The sequence below is a fragment of the Columba livia genome, chromosome 3, assembly GCF_036013475.1.
Source record: "Columba livia isolate bColLiv1 breed racing homer chromosome 3, bColLiv1.pat.W.v2, whole genome shotgun sequence".
NCBI lineage: Eukaryota > Metazoa > Chordata > Aves > Columbiformes > Columbidae > Columba > Columba livia.
The window spans coordinates 90931124-90952254 of record NC_088604.1 but is presented as its reverse complement, the minus strand read 5'-3'; the positions used below and the strand labels follow the sequence as shown (position 1 = coordinate 90952254).

At 37.6% G+C, this 21131-nt stretch overlaps 1 protein-coding gene across 2 annotated transcripts in view; it reads right to left on the bottom strand.

The window, feature by feature from the left end:
• Positions 1-21131, bottom strand: part of BABAM2 (BRISC and BRCA1 A complex member 2) — a 172846-nt gene that overhangs the window by 127984 nt on the left and 23731 nt on the right. For both annotated transcript variants that reach the window (XM_065058171.1, XM_065058172.1), the window contains exon 4: positions 8747-8841. In XM_065058171.1, coding sequence (XP_064914243.1) covers positions 8747-8841 — 95 coding nt within the window. The remainder of the gene's footprint in view (positions 1-8746; positions 8842-21131) is intronic.

Genomic DNA, 21131 nt, shown 5'->3' with positions numbered 1-21131 from the left:
TCAAGCCAAGCCATTTCTTACTGTTCTAGAGTTCTTGTGAGGAAGCGGAATACATTGAGCCAGCACCATCACACATCAGGGCCAGAATATTTTTATTTTCTGTCAGTTTCTCTAATACTTTATTTTTCCAAATTTTATTAAAACATTGCTCAAGTACGGTTATATTTTAATGAACTGAAGCAAAAAGTAGTCCTAGCTACATTAGCGGTTTGCTGGTTCGTATTGAAGAATTATCAATACCAACATTATTATTGCATTCCATGACTTCCAAATAAAAGACCTTCTACTTTCATATGTTTAGCTTGGGACATCCAACTTTATATTTTTGGTTTAAACTATCAATGACTTCGAAGTCAATGAGATGCTGGAATTCATTACACCATCTTTACTACTAACAAGGTTTTTATTTTTTTCAAAGCAGGTATATTGCATATAGATACATGAACATATTTAGCCATCAGTGACTGGTAACTGGCCATTGAAGTTACGCCACAGCAGGTATTTTCCCTCCAATGTGACACCATCCCTTGAAATGCATTCCATTTGCTCAATCCTGCGGCTTCCTCAGGTAACCACTAGCGGTAACAGAGAAAGTTGTGCTTCTTTGAGAAAGAACTGATGCCTATCAATACATCAGAAAGAGACAGTGAAGGAGACCAGGGCACTGCTAAATCAACCTGACCAGGCACAAAAAAGCATTGCTGACAGAGGGAGGCATTCACAGTGTTAATAGCTGAGAAAACTGAGCAAGTTCCATGGTTTCCTCCAAGTGCTTTCTAAAACTCTCTTTCTCACAAAATCTAGAAATCCCTTTAAGAGTTCCTACAGAAAACAAGTAACAGTAATACACCCCGGTCACAGAGGGGATAGCACTAGATGGAAGAGTTGCCAGGCATAGCAATGAGAAGTGGTGAAAAGTCTCTGAAAATTGGTAGAAAAGGCAAAGGAGCAGCTTTATGTTTTGTCTTCATGGACTGCGAGTTGTTCTTGTGAAAATATTCAGCAACATGAACAACTGATGTTGGAAGGGAGCAGGTCAACAGATCCAACCTCTTTGCTTACAAGAACTGCAGATTCAGTGACTCCAACTGTCCCTTAAAGAATATTTGAAGGCCTTCCCCTCTACACACCCCTACCCACACCCCATTTGTTACCTAACATAACCACACAGTTCACAACTTAGATTTTTCTCTTCATGTTGGTAGACTTCACTTATGCTTAAGGCAAGATGTGTTAGTAAAGGGTACTGATACAGATAGACTGTATCTCTGATGGGATATTCACACTGCCTACAGAATAAGTGGACTGGAGGACCATCAGATGTTGAAATGGGCTTCCAGAGGAAATTCTGAAATATTTGGGGTGAAGTGCAATAATGAGATTGATTACCTGGCACTACTAAGGTTAAGGAGTTTGCACATGAACTCAGGCAAACATCCTGGAGGACTAGAAGGAATACCAGGAATATGGAAACAGATTATCTGGACCAATTAAATATAGCATAAAATTAAATAAAGGTGGTTAATAAACAAAACATTAAGTTTGAAATACATTCAGATTTCAGCCATGCAAGGGTCTCTTGCTGAACAGCACAAAAAGCAAGTATATTGGCAAAGCTACCTAACAGATCTTTGACCATATATATAATAGAGTATAGATTGAGGCACAGGCTAAGCTTTGGTTTGTGTTAGCTCACTGACAGCCTGCTCACCTATATTTGGTTGTAAGCTTGTCCCACCTCTAGCTTTTCCAGTCTCCAGGGACCACAGGGTCAGAGGAGACAGAGTCTGCAAAGGTGAGCCCACAATTCTTCCTGCTATGCAAGAACTCTGCTAATTAAAAGATGAGTGACAGTTTTGCAAGTGCTCATACTGCAATTCTCAGCTAAGACTAATGCCTAGCTATGTAAGTGCTCCTCCTCCACTTACCAGAACTTCAGGATATGCTACTTGATTTCAGAGGAGCAAAAGAAAGAATACTCAGACATGCAGTTTGGTTCTAGTAGATAGCAGCCTCTCTCAAGCCCGGTAGCAACTGTTACCCACCTGAGAAATGAGCGAATTCATTGAGAAATCAATATGAAATCAATACAAATTCAAGAGAAGATCCAGAAACTCAGGAGGCCAGTGCTCTGAGCTCAGCCATAAGCTAAACAGACACAGCCTGAAAGAAACATATTTTTCAGCCTTTGCATTAACATTTAAGCATCCTGTTATTCTGGTTCAACCTTCTGGCCCATCTAACTGTATGATCATGAAAAGGATGGTCAAACTCATGTAACAATTTTTTATTTTTAATACAACAATATGAATGGAAAGCCATTAAATGGGGTTTTTTTTGCTTGTTCTACTAGTGCACAATGATTAAGTTTCTCATTGCATGCATGTTAGCTAGCATGGCACAAAAACATCTTCTCCCACTTTGTCATCCTTCAGTCAAATGATCCATGCACGTTCATAATCTTCTCCTAAAACTAGCACTTCCTGGACTGAAAAACTGTATTTTAAGAGCTAATACTATAGATTTTCCATATTCTAGGGAGAAAATGCATTATCACAGAAACTTGTGCCAAAAAAGGAAAAGAAATGTTTCACCACCAAGCCCTTCAGAGAACTAATGGAATTAATATCGCATTCTACACGAGTAACATTTAAGCCAGAAAGGAAAAACTACCTGTCTTATCAGATATTTTCTTCCCTCAAAATTAAATAAACAGTATAAAACTGTAGATATTTTTCAGTTTCTGGATTCCCTAGGCAAAATGTCCAGCCAAAATGTGGTGATTAACTAAAGCAGAACTTCTGACCTCAGCATCTTCTCTTCTGCTTACACTTTGAAATAGAAAGCCAAGTTTTGTAAACTGTGCTAAGTGCTGAAATTTTGTAAAAAGAAAGTGAGGTAAATATATACCATGATTTTAACATTAATAGAAAATCACAAAATAATACAAGGTAGCTGAGTCCCTCTCAGTGCCATAAACATTAACAAATCTGGACAAAGAGGACAAACAAAAGGGAAAGGATAGAAGCTAAATTCAGAAGACTAGAACAACGAGAAAAAGAAATAATGTCCCAGTGCAGGAAGGCCTTGAAGGAAGAGGAGATGGGAAGGAGATTTCTCATTTTAAATCCAGTAAAAGCACAGCAAAAATAAAAGGCAGAAAATCCGTGCCTGTTTATGACATCCCTTGCTACCTGGGTCAAGGAAAAAAAATTAGGATTCCCTGGGGGAACTGCGTGGAGCTCAGATACCAAAACACATTCAAAATTAGATTATTTCAGGTCTGGCCTAAAGATTAATGTTGTACTGGCACGGGGCTATTGTTTGAAACCACAGACAAAAATGTATACCATAAATGCCAACAATGCCAGCCAAAAGGTCCTTCCACTGAGAATGTTCCTGAATTAAATTAGTCTTCTGATGGTATAAAATGTGACTTTGTTACCACTGCCTATCCATACCAGACAAACCTCAGCAAGACCTCAGTGACCACACGCATATAAGGAACCTAACTTTATATATAGGTTATCACATATGCGTGTGTATATATATATATATATATATATATACATACATACACCCCCCATAGAAACAAATAAGTAGGATCAATACAGAAGAATGGAAACAAACAGTTTTCAGAATTCATGTTTTTTTCCAGAATTCATGTTTGTTTTAGAAAACTAAACAGTAAATAGCACTGTATTATAAATAATCAAAACACATCTTGACATATAAAGTCAAGATATGAACACAAAAAATGGAAATATAAATAAGTTAAAAATAAGAAAAAACCCACTCCTAATAAAATGCAGGATCCAGTCCTGCATTCTGTTTCACTTAAATTCGACAAGTTCAACTGAAAGCAAAGTAATTTAAAGCTTTCCATACAAGAATGGTAGGTTAGGGGCCCAAGAATGAAATCTGCTGCTGCCATTGAGTTAGAGCAAATAGAATAGACAGTAATGCTAAAATAGTTCGAACTTACCCACACTTTCCCAGACCAAGAGAACCCACTGCCACGACTTTGAAGTTAAGTTATATTTTGAAAACCATTATGCTCATTGCCCTTGTATGGGGGCTTTCATACTAGAACATGTAACACCTGCATCTTTACCAACAACACAGCAGCCAGACTTTTTAGAACCAAACAGTTCAAATGGCATTAGCTCATATAAGGGACGTCTGGGCTTTTTTTTGTAGCTACTGTGAGCATAGGAACAATTGCTGCTGTTAAACATCTGTCTCATACACCCAATAGTAAATGAAGAACAATTATGGAACAGGGAGATATTTAAAGGAGCTAACTCAGCAAGTTGACAGTAATAACGATTACGATTTTGAACACAGGCACAGAAAATAATGCAGCCTTCATGACGGTCATCAAATACCCAAATTATTAATATGGAGTCTAGTAACTGCAAATACAAGAACTTGAAATAAACATTGCTCTACACAAGATATAGAGAGTGACAGTCAATACACTTGAGTAGCACAATTAGCTGAATCAACTCCACAATGACTGAAATCTGTCCTCAGTATTAACGACGAGACAAGGGGAAACGATGTTCCCAATGCTGCACGCTGGCATGAGAACCACCATGGCCACGTCTCTGAAGTTCTGTGATAGTTCTGTGATGCCAATGCCATGAAGCATGAAGTATTCCCGTATACACCAGCCCACGAGGACATTAAGCACTCACTGGGTTTCAGGAAATGCTAACGTCCTCTTGCCTCCAGCCCCACTCAGGCTAAAGGAGCCTTTTCAATAGTCATGGGCGGGCAGAATAATTCTGGGGAAACTAGGTGAAGACCTGACGTAGGATGCTAAACAACCCAAATCCTTAAACTGACAGCTTGCATATACAGCTATTGTCTCCTCTTTTGCAAACAGAATGTACTTCGAAATCATTGGAAAATGGGGTTAACATTTTGCATAAGCACTTCAGTTATTAACTGGCTCACATTAACAATCAACTAGGCTAACATAAACAATTCTTGTTACTCAAACTGGCGTCATTGTAATGAGCTCCAAATTAATTTCATCCGTACACAATCACTAATCTTGTTTCGTGCCAACTGAATTTTTAATCAGAATGGAGTGAATCATAGGTTGTTTTTAAAATGCATTTTTAATACTTGTCATTCAAAATGAATAAACACTAGAGAAGGGAAGAACTTTCCTATTTACATTCTGAGAAGCTGATTTTATTTATTCATGCTACACACAAGTATCAAACACATAGGATAGGTGAGGACATTTTCAATGAAAATTAAAAAATGGTTATTCCTAATAATGCTTTGAGCATGAACAGCATAACCAACCTAAAGAATTTAGCCCTCTGACTGTAATTAAAACAGTACGACAAACCAAAATAAAAGGTAGAGTTGCCCCTCTGTTGCATCGCTCCTCAGTCTCTAAGTCAGTGTAGATCAGAATACACAATCAGACCCTGCAACCAGCAGAGTATTCTCGTAAGGCATATCATGAAGCACAGATTTTGCAGTGCTGAATTTGATACACAACCCAAGTTTCAAACTGAGGTGTGCAAGACAAAGCTGAATTTCAACAAGCATTTTTGACTTGATTCCGCAACTGCAATACCACTTTAGCAAAGCAGTTTATTAACTCTGCTTGTAACAACAAGAGCGCTCAACATATCGCCCCGATGCTGAAACACAGGCCTAAGCATTCAGGAATTCTTTGGGGAAAAAAAAAAAAAAAAAGTATGAAATCTTCATCTACAGCATCTACCTTTTAAAATGCAGTATTTCTGGAATCTTGTTTAAGCTGTGTGGCTAACAGCTGCTTAGCTGAACACCTGTTATGGCCCTTAGGCAAAAGCCTCACTGGAAGGCCTGCCCAGGGCCATGGAAAGTGAAAGAGCGAGGGAAGCGATCTGCAGCCCAGCCATCCAAACATCCTCAGGGAGGTTTACTGACAGCCGCTCTTAGAGCCACATGAGCTGGAGGAATCTGGAGTACCTGGTTCTCCTTTCTAGCTAAGCACAGTGCCTGACTCAAGCCACGAAACAGCATGTGATGACTTCTGCTTGGAAAACAAGACACTCAGACAGATGAGAGCGGCGCAGGAAGGCTCCATGTCAGAATTCCCACAGATCCAGCAGCACATGCAACTTATTTAGAGACTGTGCTCCTCATTTAACACCATCTACATGCTTTTGTGAATGGCAGATTCTGTTTTGATTGCCAGGAACTGTTGCATCAAAAAGATTGCTCAAGATTAAGAGCATTAAATTATGCTCAAAATGCTAATCTCTTTTTATTTACAGTCAGTAGAAATTATGTTAAGACATTAAAAAATCCTGTTAATATCTTAGAATCCAGTTTAAAATATCTTCATTAAACATCTCTGAGATCTGTGGAAAAACAAGCAGTTATTCAAATACTTAGCAGAAGCAAGTTATTGTTAATGTAACATCCTGGAGAAAACAACTCAGCAAACCATGTTGAACACTAAAAGGTGAATGTAAAAGCAAAGATACACAGTGTAGACCATAGCTGCAAGGTGGAGATAATGTGCTCTGATAACATGAGGATGGACTGGAGGAGAATGACCAAGGACCTTATCAAAAAAAGGTTAGATTTACATAGTGAATACTATAGCAAGGCATAATGACCAAAGGAAAGCTGTTGCCTTGCAAATTTCTTTTTTGTTTGTTTGTTTTTAATTAATTTTAAATAGGCTGGTTAGTATCTCGTTATACCTCAAGGAGCAAATAGCTCTTCAAGCCACTTTGAATTAAGAGGATGGGAAGTTTGTTCTGTGTATAGGCAGAAAAAAAGCAATGCTCCTGAAAGAAGTATCGCTAATGAACAATGTGAGAAAGAAAGAAAACTAAGGACATTTTTATCCTTGCAGGTTTCACCATGGATCACTAGTGTTAGTGAATTATTTTCACATGACAAATACAGCACCTTATCACATTCCATCTGAACAGCATTTCTGCAAGGTTCCCCAAATTATCTTTATTTAATATCTCATTTGCTATTTGTTATTAATTTCATTTTTCCAGCACATTAAGTGTTCCTCTTTCTTTAACACCAACTGCAAAAAACGGTTGCTAGTGTGAATACTTCTCAGGAGGTTGTAACATTGTGAAACAACAAAAAGAAGAAGGGGAAAACAGGAGAACTGGTAAATAAAAGGGTGTGAAAACAATTCCAGAATTGTCATATAGAATAAAACCTTTTCTGTAAGTGAGCCTAACAGAACAGTACCATGTCTCCTTCCCAAAGGAGTTTGTGAGCTTAACAGGAAAATCATCAGGGGAAGCAAATAATAAAGACAATAGCTTTTTAAAAATTCTCTTAGGTACACTAAAAACAACAATTAAACCAAATTATTTTAAGGCTGTGTAGTTTCTCAATATAACTTCATATGAAGTGAATACAGCTAAAAAACCACAAGGCACCTGTCACATCACATGTGAAGGACATGTTCAGTTCTATGGCCACTGCCCCCGTTCTTCCCTGTGACACCTGCACCCCAGAACTGAACAGAGCAGCATGGCAGCCTCCAACTTGCTTTGTGGAGCTCCTATCCCTGATGGAACCGCCCAGCTGCACTGGAGATGCGCTGATAAAGCACAAGAGAGGGATATGCGAAGATCCCTTCCCTAGCAAGACTTTAAGCCAGGAGAAGTTCAGTTAAAGCCATTTCCAAGGTGCCTGTTTGGGTCAGTGATTCTCATGTGCCCTTACAGGCAGCCAACAAAATAAAATATATTTAAAGAGTCAGCTGTTTTTTGAGACAAAATGAAGTGGGATCATGACCTCCTGGCTGGCTGACTGAGCACAAATCACAGCAGAGCTCTCTGGCAATGGCACACACCCTAAACTCTGCACCATAACCACAGGCACTGGACACTTAATGGAAAAAATATGCCCAAACCCTATTGACAAATGATACTGTCAGCCCAGAAACAAGGCTGCAGGTCTGCAAAAGCAGCAGAATGGAGCCCAAAGAGAAGGGGAGAGTAAAGGACAAAACAGTCTGGGTTTCAAAATACCTTAATATGGCCTTAGTAACTACTAGTAACTTCTGAGAGGGGGAAGTATTTTAAAAGCATAAGCGCTGTTAGCTTCTTCCATCAAGGCTTTACTACTTGAGGCTCATTTTGAATAGTGAACAAAAAGCTTATTTTCAGATTGTGGTGTTTCTTCTTCCATATTAGTAAGACTGTGTGAATATACATTCTCAATTTTATTTTTTGACCCTCCCACCTTTTAAAAGCACATTTATTTGTCTTTATGGTGATACTACCACATATGAGCAGCTATCTTTCTTTGATACATTGGTTTCAACAATATGTAACTTGGTTTTATCCTTCCTCATGGGAAACCAGAAATTGACATCATTATACAACATTATACTAATTTTTCTGGAATGAAATGCTTTTTAAAGACACAATTGAGCACATCTTTTTGCTGAGACAGATCTTTTAAGATGGTCAGATATTTAATAGGTATCTTTTTAAAGATACTCTGAATAGTTATTTTCAATGTCATCTTGTCTTGGTTAAAATATTTTTAAAACCCCCTACATTTATGAATGCAACTTGAAATCACATTAGAAGACAAAGTATTTATACTTCCATACCAGTGAGATACAAGGGTATTTTTCTTCTTTATTATGCATGGTTAGCAAATTCCTATTGCTGAAGCTATTATACAAAAGCCAAGTCTCTTTGCATGGTATAAAGTTCTCAGTCAGTAAAGTACTCACATGCAAGGCAGAAGGATCTGGCAAAAATTCAGCATCTTCTCCAAAGATAAAATCTGGTGGCAGGTCAGGATAGTGAGCATTGAAAATTATATCCCCTGAAAATTAATAGATGAAAACATTGTACTTTTATGTATGTGCTGATAAATAAATCCATAAAATTTCATATATATGATATACATTTTAATATACTATTTGATAGCTACATTAAATATATTTCATATACATCCATATATTAAAAAAAAATATATATCGCATGCAAGATAAGCATCAGATGTTTTGGGGGATGAAGTCAAATTCCTGAGGCACATTTTCTTCCTCCTCTGCAAGTAACGGAACATGAAATACATTATTGCTTCACATCTTAAATGGCAATCCAAACACTATTGAGGGTTGCCTCAAAACACAGACTTAGAAAAGTGAACTTGATATAAAAGAAGTACCACATCTAAATTGCTGTGTTTTGCATATTACGTCAAAGTCAAATGCAAACTACTAAGATCAGGATTTTCAAAATATTGGAGCTTTTAAAACTTACTAGCACTTACTCCCTCTTCTCCTCAACTTCCACAAAGTGTTAGAAAGAAGAATACACAGTTCAATAGGAACCATTCCAACTATCCAAATTTTGGCCAAGAGAAATGCAGTATTACGCATTTAAATGGAGATACTAAAACTAACTAAAAATATAAAACTTCATCACAGCTTGGCACTGAGTTCTCATCTTGCTAGTGACACAGGATACAAAATCAATTACTGATGTGATAGCTCAAAGAAATTTGGGTTGTATTGTTTCATTGGTAAATGTACTTCAGAGTTCATATAAGTCAAGAGGCAGTCATCTCGAAAAAAAAAATACCCACAATTCAAGAAAAAAACCCAACATATCTAGCATTACTTCTCTACCTCCCAATCATTCTTTCATCTTTATGAAGATACGAAAGAGTAACTCCAAACTTTCGCATAAAGCAGATTTGTGAGGTAGCAGGCATTAGTACCTACAAAGTGTTACCACCTGTCTAAAATCTACACAGCAAAGTAAAACCAGCATGGTAAGCCTTATAAACAATTCTGTTCAAAGAAAGTTAAAACCCTTTTTTCCTCACAAATTATGAATGCAGAACTGGAGAAAAGCATTAGCTGAACAAATCTTACAAAGTCTCATTGCTGGCTCAGTGATGTCACCATCTCAAGACATTCAGCATGACAGTTGTAATTACTAATATTCTGCAAACTTATCTTGGCTCTATCTAGGAGCAAGGATGCTGTAAAGATTAATTTGCGGAGGATGAGGGCTCACAACCAAGAAACCAACAGCCAGTCTGGGACAGGTGTGCTCTACAGCAAGGACATCAAACTCGTTTTCACTAGGGATCACATCAGCCTCGTGTTTGCCTTGAAAGGGGGGAATGTAATTTTAGGACTGTATAAATGTAGGAGTAGTTACATTTATACAGTTCTAAGTAACACTCTACAGTAACGCTCCAAATCATTAACTCGCCGATCATGAGACTCGGTAGATTACAGTGTGGGTTTCTCCAGTCTGCACTCCTACCTTCCCTTCAAAATGTCAGAACATGTAAGTATGGGGTGCAGGAAAGAGTAGAGGTCCGCCAGTTAAAATATCCAACACAGTTAACATAAGAGTCTACCTTTTATTTCTTTTAAAACAAAAACAAAACAGGCACCTATCCTAGAGGAAACTACATAAAATTGCAACAGGAAATGTACCCATATTAAATAACATAATCACTAGACTGCCTAAACTGCAAAACAGCAATGAAGAATTCAGAAAAGTTGATGTTCACTAAACTGGATAGATCCTGTGCCACCATAACTCAACCCTTTTCTTCATATTTACTACAATTAAAAAGCCACATAGGACTCCTTACAACAACCCCACCAACTTCCATGTACAGAGCAGGCAACTCCTTAGGTACATTGAAGGAGACAGCACCTTAATAGATTACTTGACTGACCTTTGCTCCATAGATAAAGAGGCGTGTTATGAATAACTCAAGAAAATAGCACAACAAAAAAGCCTGGCCTGAGACTTAGGTAGTTCAATGCCAGTCTGAAGGAAAGAATTGTATCTGTGTTTTTGCCATGTCCTTATGTGACGTTAAGTAACTCACTTAACACGCAATTTTCATATTGCAGTTGCTAGTGACGTGCTTTTGATTCTCAGCATTCCTACTTTAACAGAGTTGATGAGAGTCCATATAGGTACAACTCAGCTCACTAAGAGCTGCATTTCAACTACAGAGATACTCCAAAGCCTGCTTCCAATAAAAGAAGGATCAAAATAACTGCATATTTTTATATTATACCTCTGTACTTGATTACTGAAAAACTATTACAGAACCTTACATCATGTGGTGGCTCTAAGACTCCGTTTAGAGTAGTTAGGTCGGCAATAAACTATTCATCTCTGTAAACTCCACATTAACGGGTGAACTTCAAGAAAGCTGTGACAGCAGGTGCAATGTGAAGGTTCAAGCAGGTACAAACTCTTTTTTTCCCCAGTGTTTTCAGTTCTACAGGAACATTAAGTGAACTCACAGCAGCTCCCAGAACATCACCATATGCAGTGCTCCAGAACGACACTAAATTAAAATTGGCTTTATTAGTTTAACCTTATAGGTGGTAAACTTTGACGATTTGGGGTTCAGGCCAGCTGCAAACCCCGGTGCAGTGACTCCTGCTGTGGGACCAGGGCCACCAGCCAGGGACAGGACCCTCTTCGACCACTTAGGTGTGATGTGTGGCCACACTGAGGTCAGGCACGTCACAGCTGCGGCTGACCAAACCCACCTATTACCTCTCTCACATGCTTATCGTTCTTCTTTACTACCTTTTGACACAGCCTTTCTTCCACCGAGTGGAATTCTACTAGTGGCATATCACTCCTTATCCACAGTGAGTGACCAACAATGCAGATATTTTGGTTTAGAAAGTTTTCACGACCTACTGATATCAAAGAACTGATCAGTACAAGGGACAGAATCCAGAGTCAAAATTAACATTGTGATGTTTGATTTTCTGCATTTCTATTATTTATAATTGCTTTTACTTGCCCAGAATAAACATGCCTCAAATCCAAACTTCCAAGTGCATTTAGGAAAAGTCATTTTGAGGCTCAATGTACCAGCATTAAAGCCAACGTTTATCACAAGATTATTTTTCTCTATAGTATAGTCTTTCTCCAAAAGGCTATACAGCACACAGCTAAAGGGTGTTCTGCAGGTGTTAAAATAAATAAAACTATTATTTCAGTGCCTGTTAATCACACAATTGCAAAACAGTAGTGCTGAGACCACAGTCAAAACATTTTACAGCCCCATGGAATCCAAAAACTCATGCTGTTATCCTTATTTTCTAACTAAACCAGAAACATATCATTTAATGAATCATTAAAACTCTCCTTCCTACAGGTTTTTAACCAAACGTAAACTCTAATTTATTCTGCTACAATCAAACTTCACAAAGGCTGAGTGACTATTAATAAAGACAAAATAGCTCGGAACAAAATGGTGTTTCCACTTGAATATAAACAGTTAGAAAAGCGCAGTCCTTCTCTGTCGTCACTGATTTTCAGTCTGCCAGTTAAATATTGCCTCTTATGATTGAAGAGGATAAGATCTGACCTTAGAACATTTTTTTCAAGTATTTAAAAAGGAAAAAAGCATCCCCTCAGTGAAATCTTATTCTAGTAGGTCTCACTTTGGCCATGAATCCAAAACCACTAATCTAGTTGCTAAAAGGACAGAAAAAAAAATAACTTTAACCATATTAGACTCTCCCATGTGACCCCTGGCCTCTGTAACTTCTCTGCTCCATCCTCTTCCCTTTCATGTAGCTTCTCCTATACCTTGCTTAATTTACCATACTAGGAAAGAAAAGTAACACCTCTGACTCAAGCAAGCCTAGGTATCAAGGAATGAGTCTGGCCTGTTTACAACTATGAGCATGAGCTATACTCATATGTTAAATATTCTCAACAAAAATACAACATTTTAAGTCAGACTAAAGATTAAGGGAATCAATCCTAAATCTGATTTTTGTTCCTGTTAAATAGCACAAACTAGGGAGATTAAAACTGAAGTTAGCAGTTTGCTTAGCAGGGCTATGATGCATCATTTTTTTTTTTTAAATGCTTCTTTACATTAAAAAAAAAAATATATACATATATATATATTTAAACAATCACAATGGCCAGTGCAACAGCAAATCTGGTTTTACTTCACATAAATATTACCACTAGTCTCTGCAGTGAGCTTACAAAATGAAAGGTGTTAAATATTTTGAATCACCAGCTACCAGTTTGTCCTGACCTAATAAAAATATCCTTTTTTTATTTTAACAAATACTTTGTTTAATACTTACATGATATAAACTATGGCTTACTCTCTTCAAATATAATTATGCTGAGGTAAAGCCACAAATTTTTCGACCAATAAAGCAATTTGCAAAATCATTGTGCTTAGAGTTTGAGAACGGTTACCACTTTAAAATTGAAAGCAAAACCACAAAAATAACCAATATAGACCTGCATGCTCTCCCCTCCTTGCCTAAATAAAACAAATACCCTTTTCTTTGCATTTCCAGTACTTGAATACGTAGTTCCTCACATGTTTCAATTCTGTTTGCCCTTGTTCCCTCGACAGATGGCAAACCTTGTGGTGTTCCACAGCACCACTGACCATGGCCATTCCAGTGTAAGAACAACGCAAGCAAAACCTTCACACTCAGACCCTATTTATCTCATTTCTGTAGATACACCAGCCAATAATTACTTCAATGGAATTACATTTCAAGTTAAATACTACTACAGAATTTAAAATTACTTCAGTGAAGTCAAAGTCGTGGAATCAAAGATAAATTTAGAAGAAAAAGGATGTATTATATATCTTTTGGTTTTCATTATCCAAAAATATTACTTTCTCTTCCTTTTCTCTCCTCAGGCAAACAGCATTAAATTTCAAAATATTTTACTTTACAGAATTTCAAAGGAAAAGTTAATATGCTCACAACAGACAAAAAAAGATAGAAATATTAATGCCTAAATCTATAATTTCTTTTAACACACACACACACACACACACACACACAGTTCTTTTCTCATCTAACAAAACGCACAAGCAAGTCAGTACCAAAGTGGTAAAGGACTGACTGTGAGCAAGGCAGGTGTAACTCTGAGAAATTCCTTAATGCCACAGCATTAACATCCGTAATTACCTAAAAGCAGCAAAATTAGAAAACAGCATATCAGTTAACTTCCTAAACTCTACTTTTGAAAGGATATGTATATTCTTCAGCTTTTTATGACCCCAAGAGTTTCTAAGTCAGCATTAAGTATGGAGACTAAACTTGTGTGTCCCTGCAGCCCGGAATAAGACCAATCGGTACAAAATACATGCTATGAAGGAGATCAATCCATTTGGTTTTTATGAAACAAACAAAAAATCCAAACACAACTTGACCATGAAATGCATTCACAGATAACAGGAAACAGTGTTGATTCAAGTGGCCAATCCTATGTGTAGTGTCAGTTCAGGGAAAATAAAGAAACTGCTCCTGCTGAATACTAAAAAAAAACAAAACAAAACAGGCAAATAGAATTACGTTATTCATCTACTCAAAATACTAACCTATCTCTTCTACTAGCTGCACCAATCATAGACGAAAACCACTGGTCAGTCCCCTCTATAAACAAATTCTTACCTAAACCAGCCATTGTTAATTGTCTTCACAGGCACAAAAAGAATCAGTTGTTCACTATGATCTGGAACCAAGATACTAGGTCAACATAGTTAGCAGTATGAAAGGATTTAAATGAACCAAATGCAGACCTGCTGACTTCGCTGGATTCCACCTTAGAGATTTTTGCTCTACAGGTTCTAAGTCAAAAACAGTAATACACTACCTTCAGAGTCCCTTATTAACTGTTTGGCAAGAAAGATACAGTTCCTGAAATGACAATACAGCTTTGGTAAATACAAAACTACTACTGGAAGAAGATACAGGAGATCCTGTTGTGGTTTTTTTTTTTCTGTGGTGCTGCTGCTGCCAGGCTAATCTCTCAAGTAAATAAGGATAACTAAACTTCAGAAGCTCTCATCAAAACAATCTGTTGAAGCAGGACTTCTGCCCACAGAGGATGACAGCTACCTTCAAATGATGCCTAGGAGTATCATTGGACCTTTGCTCACCTGATCATAAACAACAATCCTATTACCGTAAAGCAAGTGCAGCTTCAACTTATAGGTTGTTTAGTGGAAGTCAGAAATATTTCTGAAGCTTAGGGCCAATACCTGGTAGCAAGCAGCCAGGACACTTTTGAGCTTCATTTCTTACTTCACATGCGAATCAAGGTATCAGAAAAGGAAAGGTATAAAAGTCATTATTAAGGACTCAAAGACATCTCACAATAGAAAGACAATTTGGAATAAAGGGATTTGATTGCACTACAAAAAAAAAAACCCAAACCTTTTCTGCACTTCTGTGACAGTCCAGCTGAAATCGTAGCTACTCCACTGCATGCAAAACTGCCAAGGACTCAGTGTCCATGAGCCTGTTTCAGTTGTTTAACTAAGTTGTTCAGTGTCATTGAGATGCCTCAGGGCACATTTATGGCAGCTATGACACAAGGTTTCTCAGAGAGATCAGTGCCCTTTGGGTCAGCAGCTGAAAAGGCCAAGCAAGATACCTTAAGGAACGTCAAACAGAGTCAGCTACCTATAGTCAGGCAAGTGAATCAAGTCCCACTTCTACAATAAACAAAAAGAGATACACGAAGGATTTGCAGGATGGTTATTTGGTTCTTGGGCAATGGGTTCAAGGTGTGTTTTTTTCTTTAGCTTCAACTGACAAATGTTGCTGTAGGACAAAAAAAAAAAAAAGAGGTGTAAGACTGCATACAGAAAGAAAAGGTCTCTTCTGCTGCAAAGTGGTCAAATCTGCAAAAAAGGAGTGAAAGCAAATGTGCTGGATCTCAAGCTGAAGAAGGTGGCAGTGACACAATCTTACATAGATTCTGCAGTCAGGCAACTGCTTTCTTAGAAGTTTTAGTACTAGAAATGAAGAGGACAAAGATGAAAAGAACAGATAAGACAAGACAGAATATTTCTAGAAATTAAAGACAGGCAACACTGAAGAAGGTATAAGAAACAGCGATGCTGGGTAGGTGAGAAACAAAAGGCAAAAAAAGGACAAATACATTGAAACAAACGGACTGCAGACCAACAACAGTAACAGCAGCCCAAACCGGAGAAAAAAGGAGAAAAGAGCGAAGTAGGAAGGCACTATGGCAATACCAATGTGGTGTTACCTAAGATCTTCTAAACTTTTGTAAGTCCCCACTTAGAATCACAGAATCATTTCAGTTGGAAGAGACCCTCAGGATCATCGAGTCCAACCATAATCTAACTCTAGCACTAAACCATTTCCCTAAGACTCTGGTCTGAACTTGTACAGAGACACTTGTAAGGTCACTTCTCTTGATGTAGAAATATACTATTTAAGCCTTGTACCTGCCAAAATATCTGTCATTTACTTGCTCAAGGGAAACGCAGGACATAAGGAAAAGTGTCAAAAAAAAACCAACCAACCCAAGTGATTATTTAAAAGGGGGAAAATATTGCTGTAAAACTTTGTATTCTAAGAAGCAATAAATATAATAAAAAGCTTAGACTCTCAACACCCAACTAGGCACATTCATTAGATAACAAACAGGTTACTGAAGATTCATTACTCTAGCCACGTGAAATGAGAGTTAGCAAAATTTCAGAAAACATCTTGCCTGGAAAAATCTTTGGTACTTTGCATGACTCACAAAAAGACACTTACCATACAGGTAATGGTATCACCTGTGTATAATCTGCCTTACAGCAACCAATAAGCCCTTCCTGTAAGAGCCTCAACTAAACCACAACCTGTACAGAACGACCCGATGATGCACAGAAGACTGACACATGCATTGCAGCAACCTGGTTGTGAGAATTTTAACTCTTACAATAACTTGTACAATCATTTTTACAATTGTCTATAGGCACAATAAACAAGTGTTTAGCAAACGAATTTGCAAAGTGGTTTTTAAAAGGGCAACAAGGAAGTAAGGCCCTTCTCCATATTTATCATTTTGTTTGTTTCTGATTACTTCCTCAAAGTAGAAAGCCACAGGAAGACCAGATGAACTTACTGAAAGAGTTCCATCACAGGAAAAAAAGCAGCTAAAACTCTGTACAATGATGGACAATACTCATAGACTAGTTAGGCAGCAAAACTGTGACTTCCCCCTTTAAGGCCTGTAACTAAAACAAGATACTAAGAAACAGAAAATCAGAAGAAAAAACAACAAAAAAAGAAAAACTAAGCTTGAAACAAGACAAAAGAAACACTCTTTGGGATCAAGGAAACCAAAGTGGTGGCAGTAGAGGCAAGAGTTGTAATCCACTCACATAAAAACCATAAAAATCAGACAGAAGATGAAAATACTAGAGTTCAAGAGGCCACAGAGCACAGTAGCATCGCAAGGGCAACACATTGTTTAATCACCGTGAAATTCCAGATGACAGCACTCAAGGACAAAGAGGGAGGAAGGCATCAGTGCCTGAAAAAGAAAAAGTGACGAGCACAGGCAAAATAAAAATTAAAAAAAAAAAAGTCAGGCTCTCTTAGAAGCAAGAAGCAGTGAAAGTTTGAGTGAAAATGGAAAACCAAACCCAAGAGATTCCAGGGTGAAACAAAATTGCAATGACCAAGGAATTTATTCTTAATGGTGTGGTTTAATTACTAATATTATTTGATAATGACTATTATAGCTTATTAATCTGCTTATCCTGACAGTTTCTACTATGACATCTGCCTTGACATTTTAGCAAAGACCCATATGTCTTCAAGAGTTACAAAACACTTCACCTCAAAATACACAATGCTTCTCCCAGAAAGAGTAACAAACTTTTCCCAGCAAATAGGGCTGTCCAGTTAGCAAAGAAAGGCAGCTCTGTATACCGTCTAGAGTAAGTTTTGTGCTTGGAACACAGATTCAACCTCTTACAGGATACTGCAGATAGTCGCCTTGGAATTAAAATTCCTATTAAGAGCTTTGAAAAATTCAAATGTAAGGAAAAACATGGAGTTTAATGTAGCAGCATTGACTGATAGACGAACTTACAAAACCAACACAGCTGTCTCAGATTTTAACTGACAGTCTAGCAAGAGTAGGCTCAAGTTTTCCAACCATTATGGCCATAAAAACACAAAATTTATGGTTTGCCTTGTAGAAGAAAATACAGTAAAAGTGCATCTCTGAAAGCACCATCTAAAAATTTCTCAAGTGTGATGGAAGACGATTAGGATGACAAACTAAATTATCTCCAACACCAACATAATTTCTTCTCCAGTACAAAGTTGCTGATATCTCCAAGGTCCCTGGCCGCAGCTGAGTAACTGTTCAGTAATAACATTCCAGCAGCTCAGAATACATGCAAGAGTCAGGTGAACATGACTTCTGAAAAAACTACTGAATAGCTAACTGGATCTCAAGAAAATGTATTAGAAGTACCAACAAGCCATTCTTAACTCACAGGATGTTTGATCTTACTGAAGCTAACAAAATTATTTTATTCTCCAGGTAGCCAGCCACTGCATTGCCTCAAAGTACACTCTCCCTTTTTTCAAAAAACAGTGAACTTCCTGGTCTTTTGGAAAACGGGACTGTGACTATGCAGTTACACTTCTCTAAAGCACCACACCAACAGTTTTCAACACACAAGGATTCATACCAGGGTATTTGCACAGCGGCAGCGGTTATGATTGATGATATGCAAAGATGTGATCTGTTGCAAAGAGGATGTAACGCAAACCACAAAGGAACTACCCACTTCAGCCTGTATTGGGCACCACATAATGAAGACCATACTGGAGATCCTGAACATTTTCAGTCAATCTTTTTATTCTAGCAGATTTCGCAACTTTCCTTTGCAGAAGTATTCTGCCCTTGAAAGATAACGTATCTAGCAACAGCCTACAACAAAGTATCTACAAATCTCTGGTTGCACACCATGGCTGTCTTCCCCTGCCGTCATTATAGATCTAAACATAAAATTATTAAAGCTTTCTTGAAACTGCTCACATCTCTATTCCACATGCTGCGAGACTGAGCGACGCACAGCATTTTCAAACATGTAATGCTGAAAGGCAGAGGATTATTATTACTTGCATTCACTGCTATTATTAGGTAGCTCTAGAAAAGATACACTTGTTCACACCACTTTCATTTGGTCATGTTAAAATACATGGCATGGTTAAGCTATGTGTTTTGGGTTTTGCAAAGGGGGAGAAGAGCGCTAGCATTATTAGTCGTTTGTTTAATTGTTTATGTGATATTCAAAACATAAGAACAGGGAAGGTGGGGGCAGAAAAAGCTGATTTATCAATATTTAAGTTTCATACTTAGTCAATAATCATATTTCTAGGTACTTTGTCTGGACTACAGTCCTTTAGTATAGTAGTGTTGTCTGGATGCCTGTGTCCTCACATAGAGGCATTTTAATCAACTAATTTTCTTTTATGAATCAGGAACATCCTAGGCTCTACTTAAAAACAAGAGTTAAATCTCTCTGAATGTAATAATAGGGCCTCATATGGTGATAAATTAGTTACAACAGTCCCATAGAAAGTACGATACTATTCTCTAGAGCAATGTCATACGATGAAGCTTCTTTTCACTACATCTTGGTGGTACCCATCAAACAAGTTTCAAGTAGAATCTATACATTGAAGGACACATCAAGACTCAACAGGTTGAGTCTGCTACACAATAACACATTAAAAAAAAAAAGTTTAAATAAGTACAAAAAAATATCTACCAGGTAGGGTAGCTGGCTTCATAGAATATGGCCATTACTTACAGAAAATTCTGAATAAGTGCATACCCACACCATTTTTTCCCTTTTTATTCTCTCTTAAAATAATTGCTAGCTAGGACTTAATAATCCATTTTTATCTTTTGGAAATGAACTATCAGTAAGTCTCTTGAGCTACAATTTCATACTTTAAGAAAAGATAAAATAGTCATAGTAGACTGATACATGAGCCTATTTTCACTCTTGAACACTGGAGCAAACTTCCAGACCAACTTCTGGGAATGGCAACTTTACTTACAGGTGCCAAATGGAAGCTTTAAAGTACTTCCAATTATAAGTTTAACTGTGTTGATTTCTGCTCATAAAGGAGAAAGGCCACTAGGTAATTACGAGAAAAACTACTACATAAGGAATACAACATTCTTCATACTTATCATGTCTTAGAGAGCTATAGCACATGTATGATGCACTCTAAATGGATACTACCAAAATAGTGAATGCTTTAAATGTTTAACATTTATGTTCACACTAAGTACGTGCCTCTCCAGACTGCATATTTGCACAGACTCACAGGGTGGTTGAGGTTGGACAGCAGCTCTGGAGGTTGCCTGGGTCAACCCATCGGCTCAGAGCAAGGTCAACAAGAGCAGATTGCAAAGGGTCATGCCCAGTTGTGTTTTGAGTACCTCCAGGGATGGAGATATAGGAGCTACACAGGCTCCAAGCACAACCTCTTCCACTGTTTGACCATCCTTGCAGAAAAGTTTTGTTATTACACTTAAATGGAATTTTCTGTATTTCAGTTTGTGACTGAGAAGAACCTGGCTCCATCTTCTTCATTCCCCCCATCAGGTACTTATACACATTGACAACATTTGCCCGGAGCCTTCTCGAGAAACCCCAGCTCTCTTGGCCTCTCCTTGTACAACAGATGCTCCAGTCCCTCAATCACCTTTGTGGTGTTTTGCTGGATTCATTCCAATATGGCCATGCCTTTATAGTACCAGGGAGACCAGAACTAGACACCAGAGTCCAGATGTGATTTCACCGGTGCTTCCATAGATCTAAAATTGCTGAGCTTTAAATATTACTTAACCTGAAATTCTTCACCCTCTCTCATATTTCAGTTGTTAAGAGATAAAGACACATCTCAACCATTTTTCATACACAGATTATCAGCAACTCGAGTGTTTAGAAAACTATCCTTTACCTTATCAAAAACATACAAATGCAATTTTTATCCTAATTCATTGAACCACACCACAGACTAATCAAAGAGTGGGCAAATGAGCCAACTATCTACAGATGCTCAAGAGTAAGCATGATTTAACCATAACAATAAATCAGAAAAAAACAAAGTCACATTTCTCTGATCTGGTCAATTACACCAGTTACTGTTTAGAGATACCTAACAGAAGATAATAACAGACTGACTTCTTTTATTGGAGTTTAATAAAGAATTATTCCCAAAAGAAAGAAACAATACAAAGTATATACAAATCATAAGTCAGTCTAAAAAT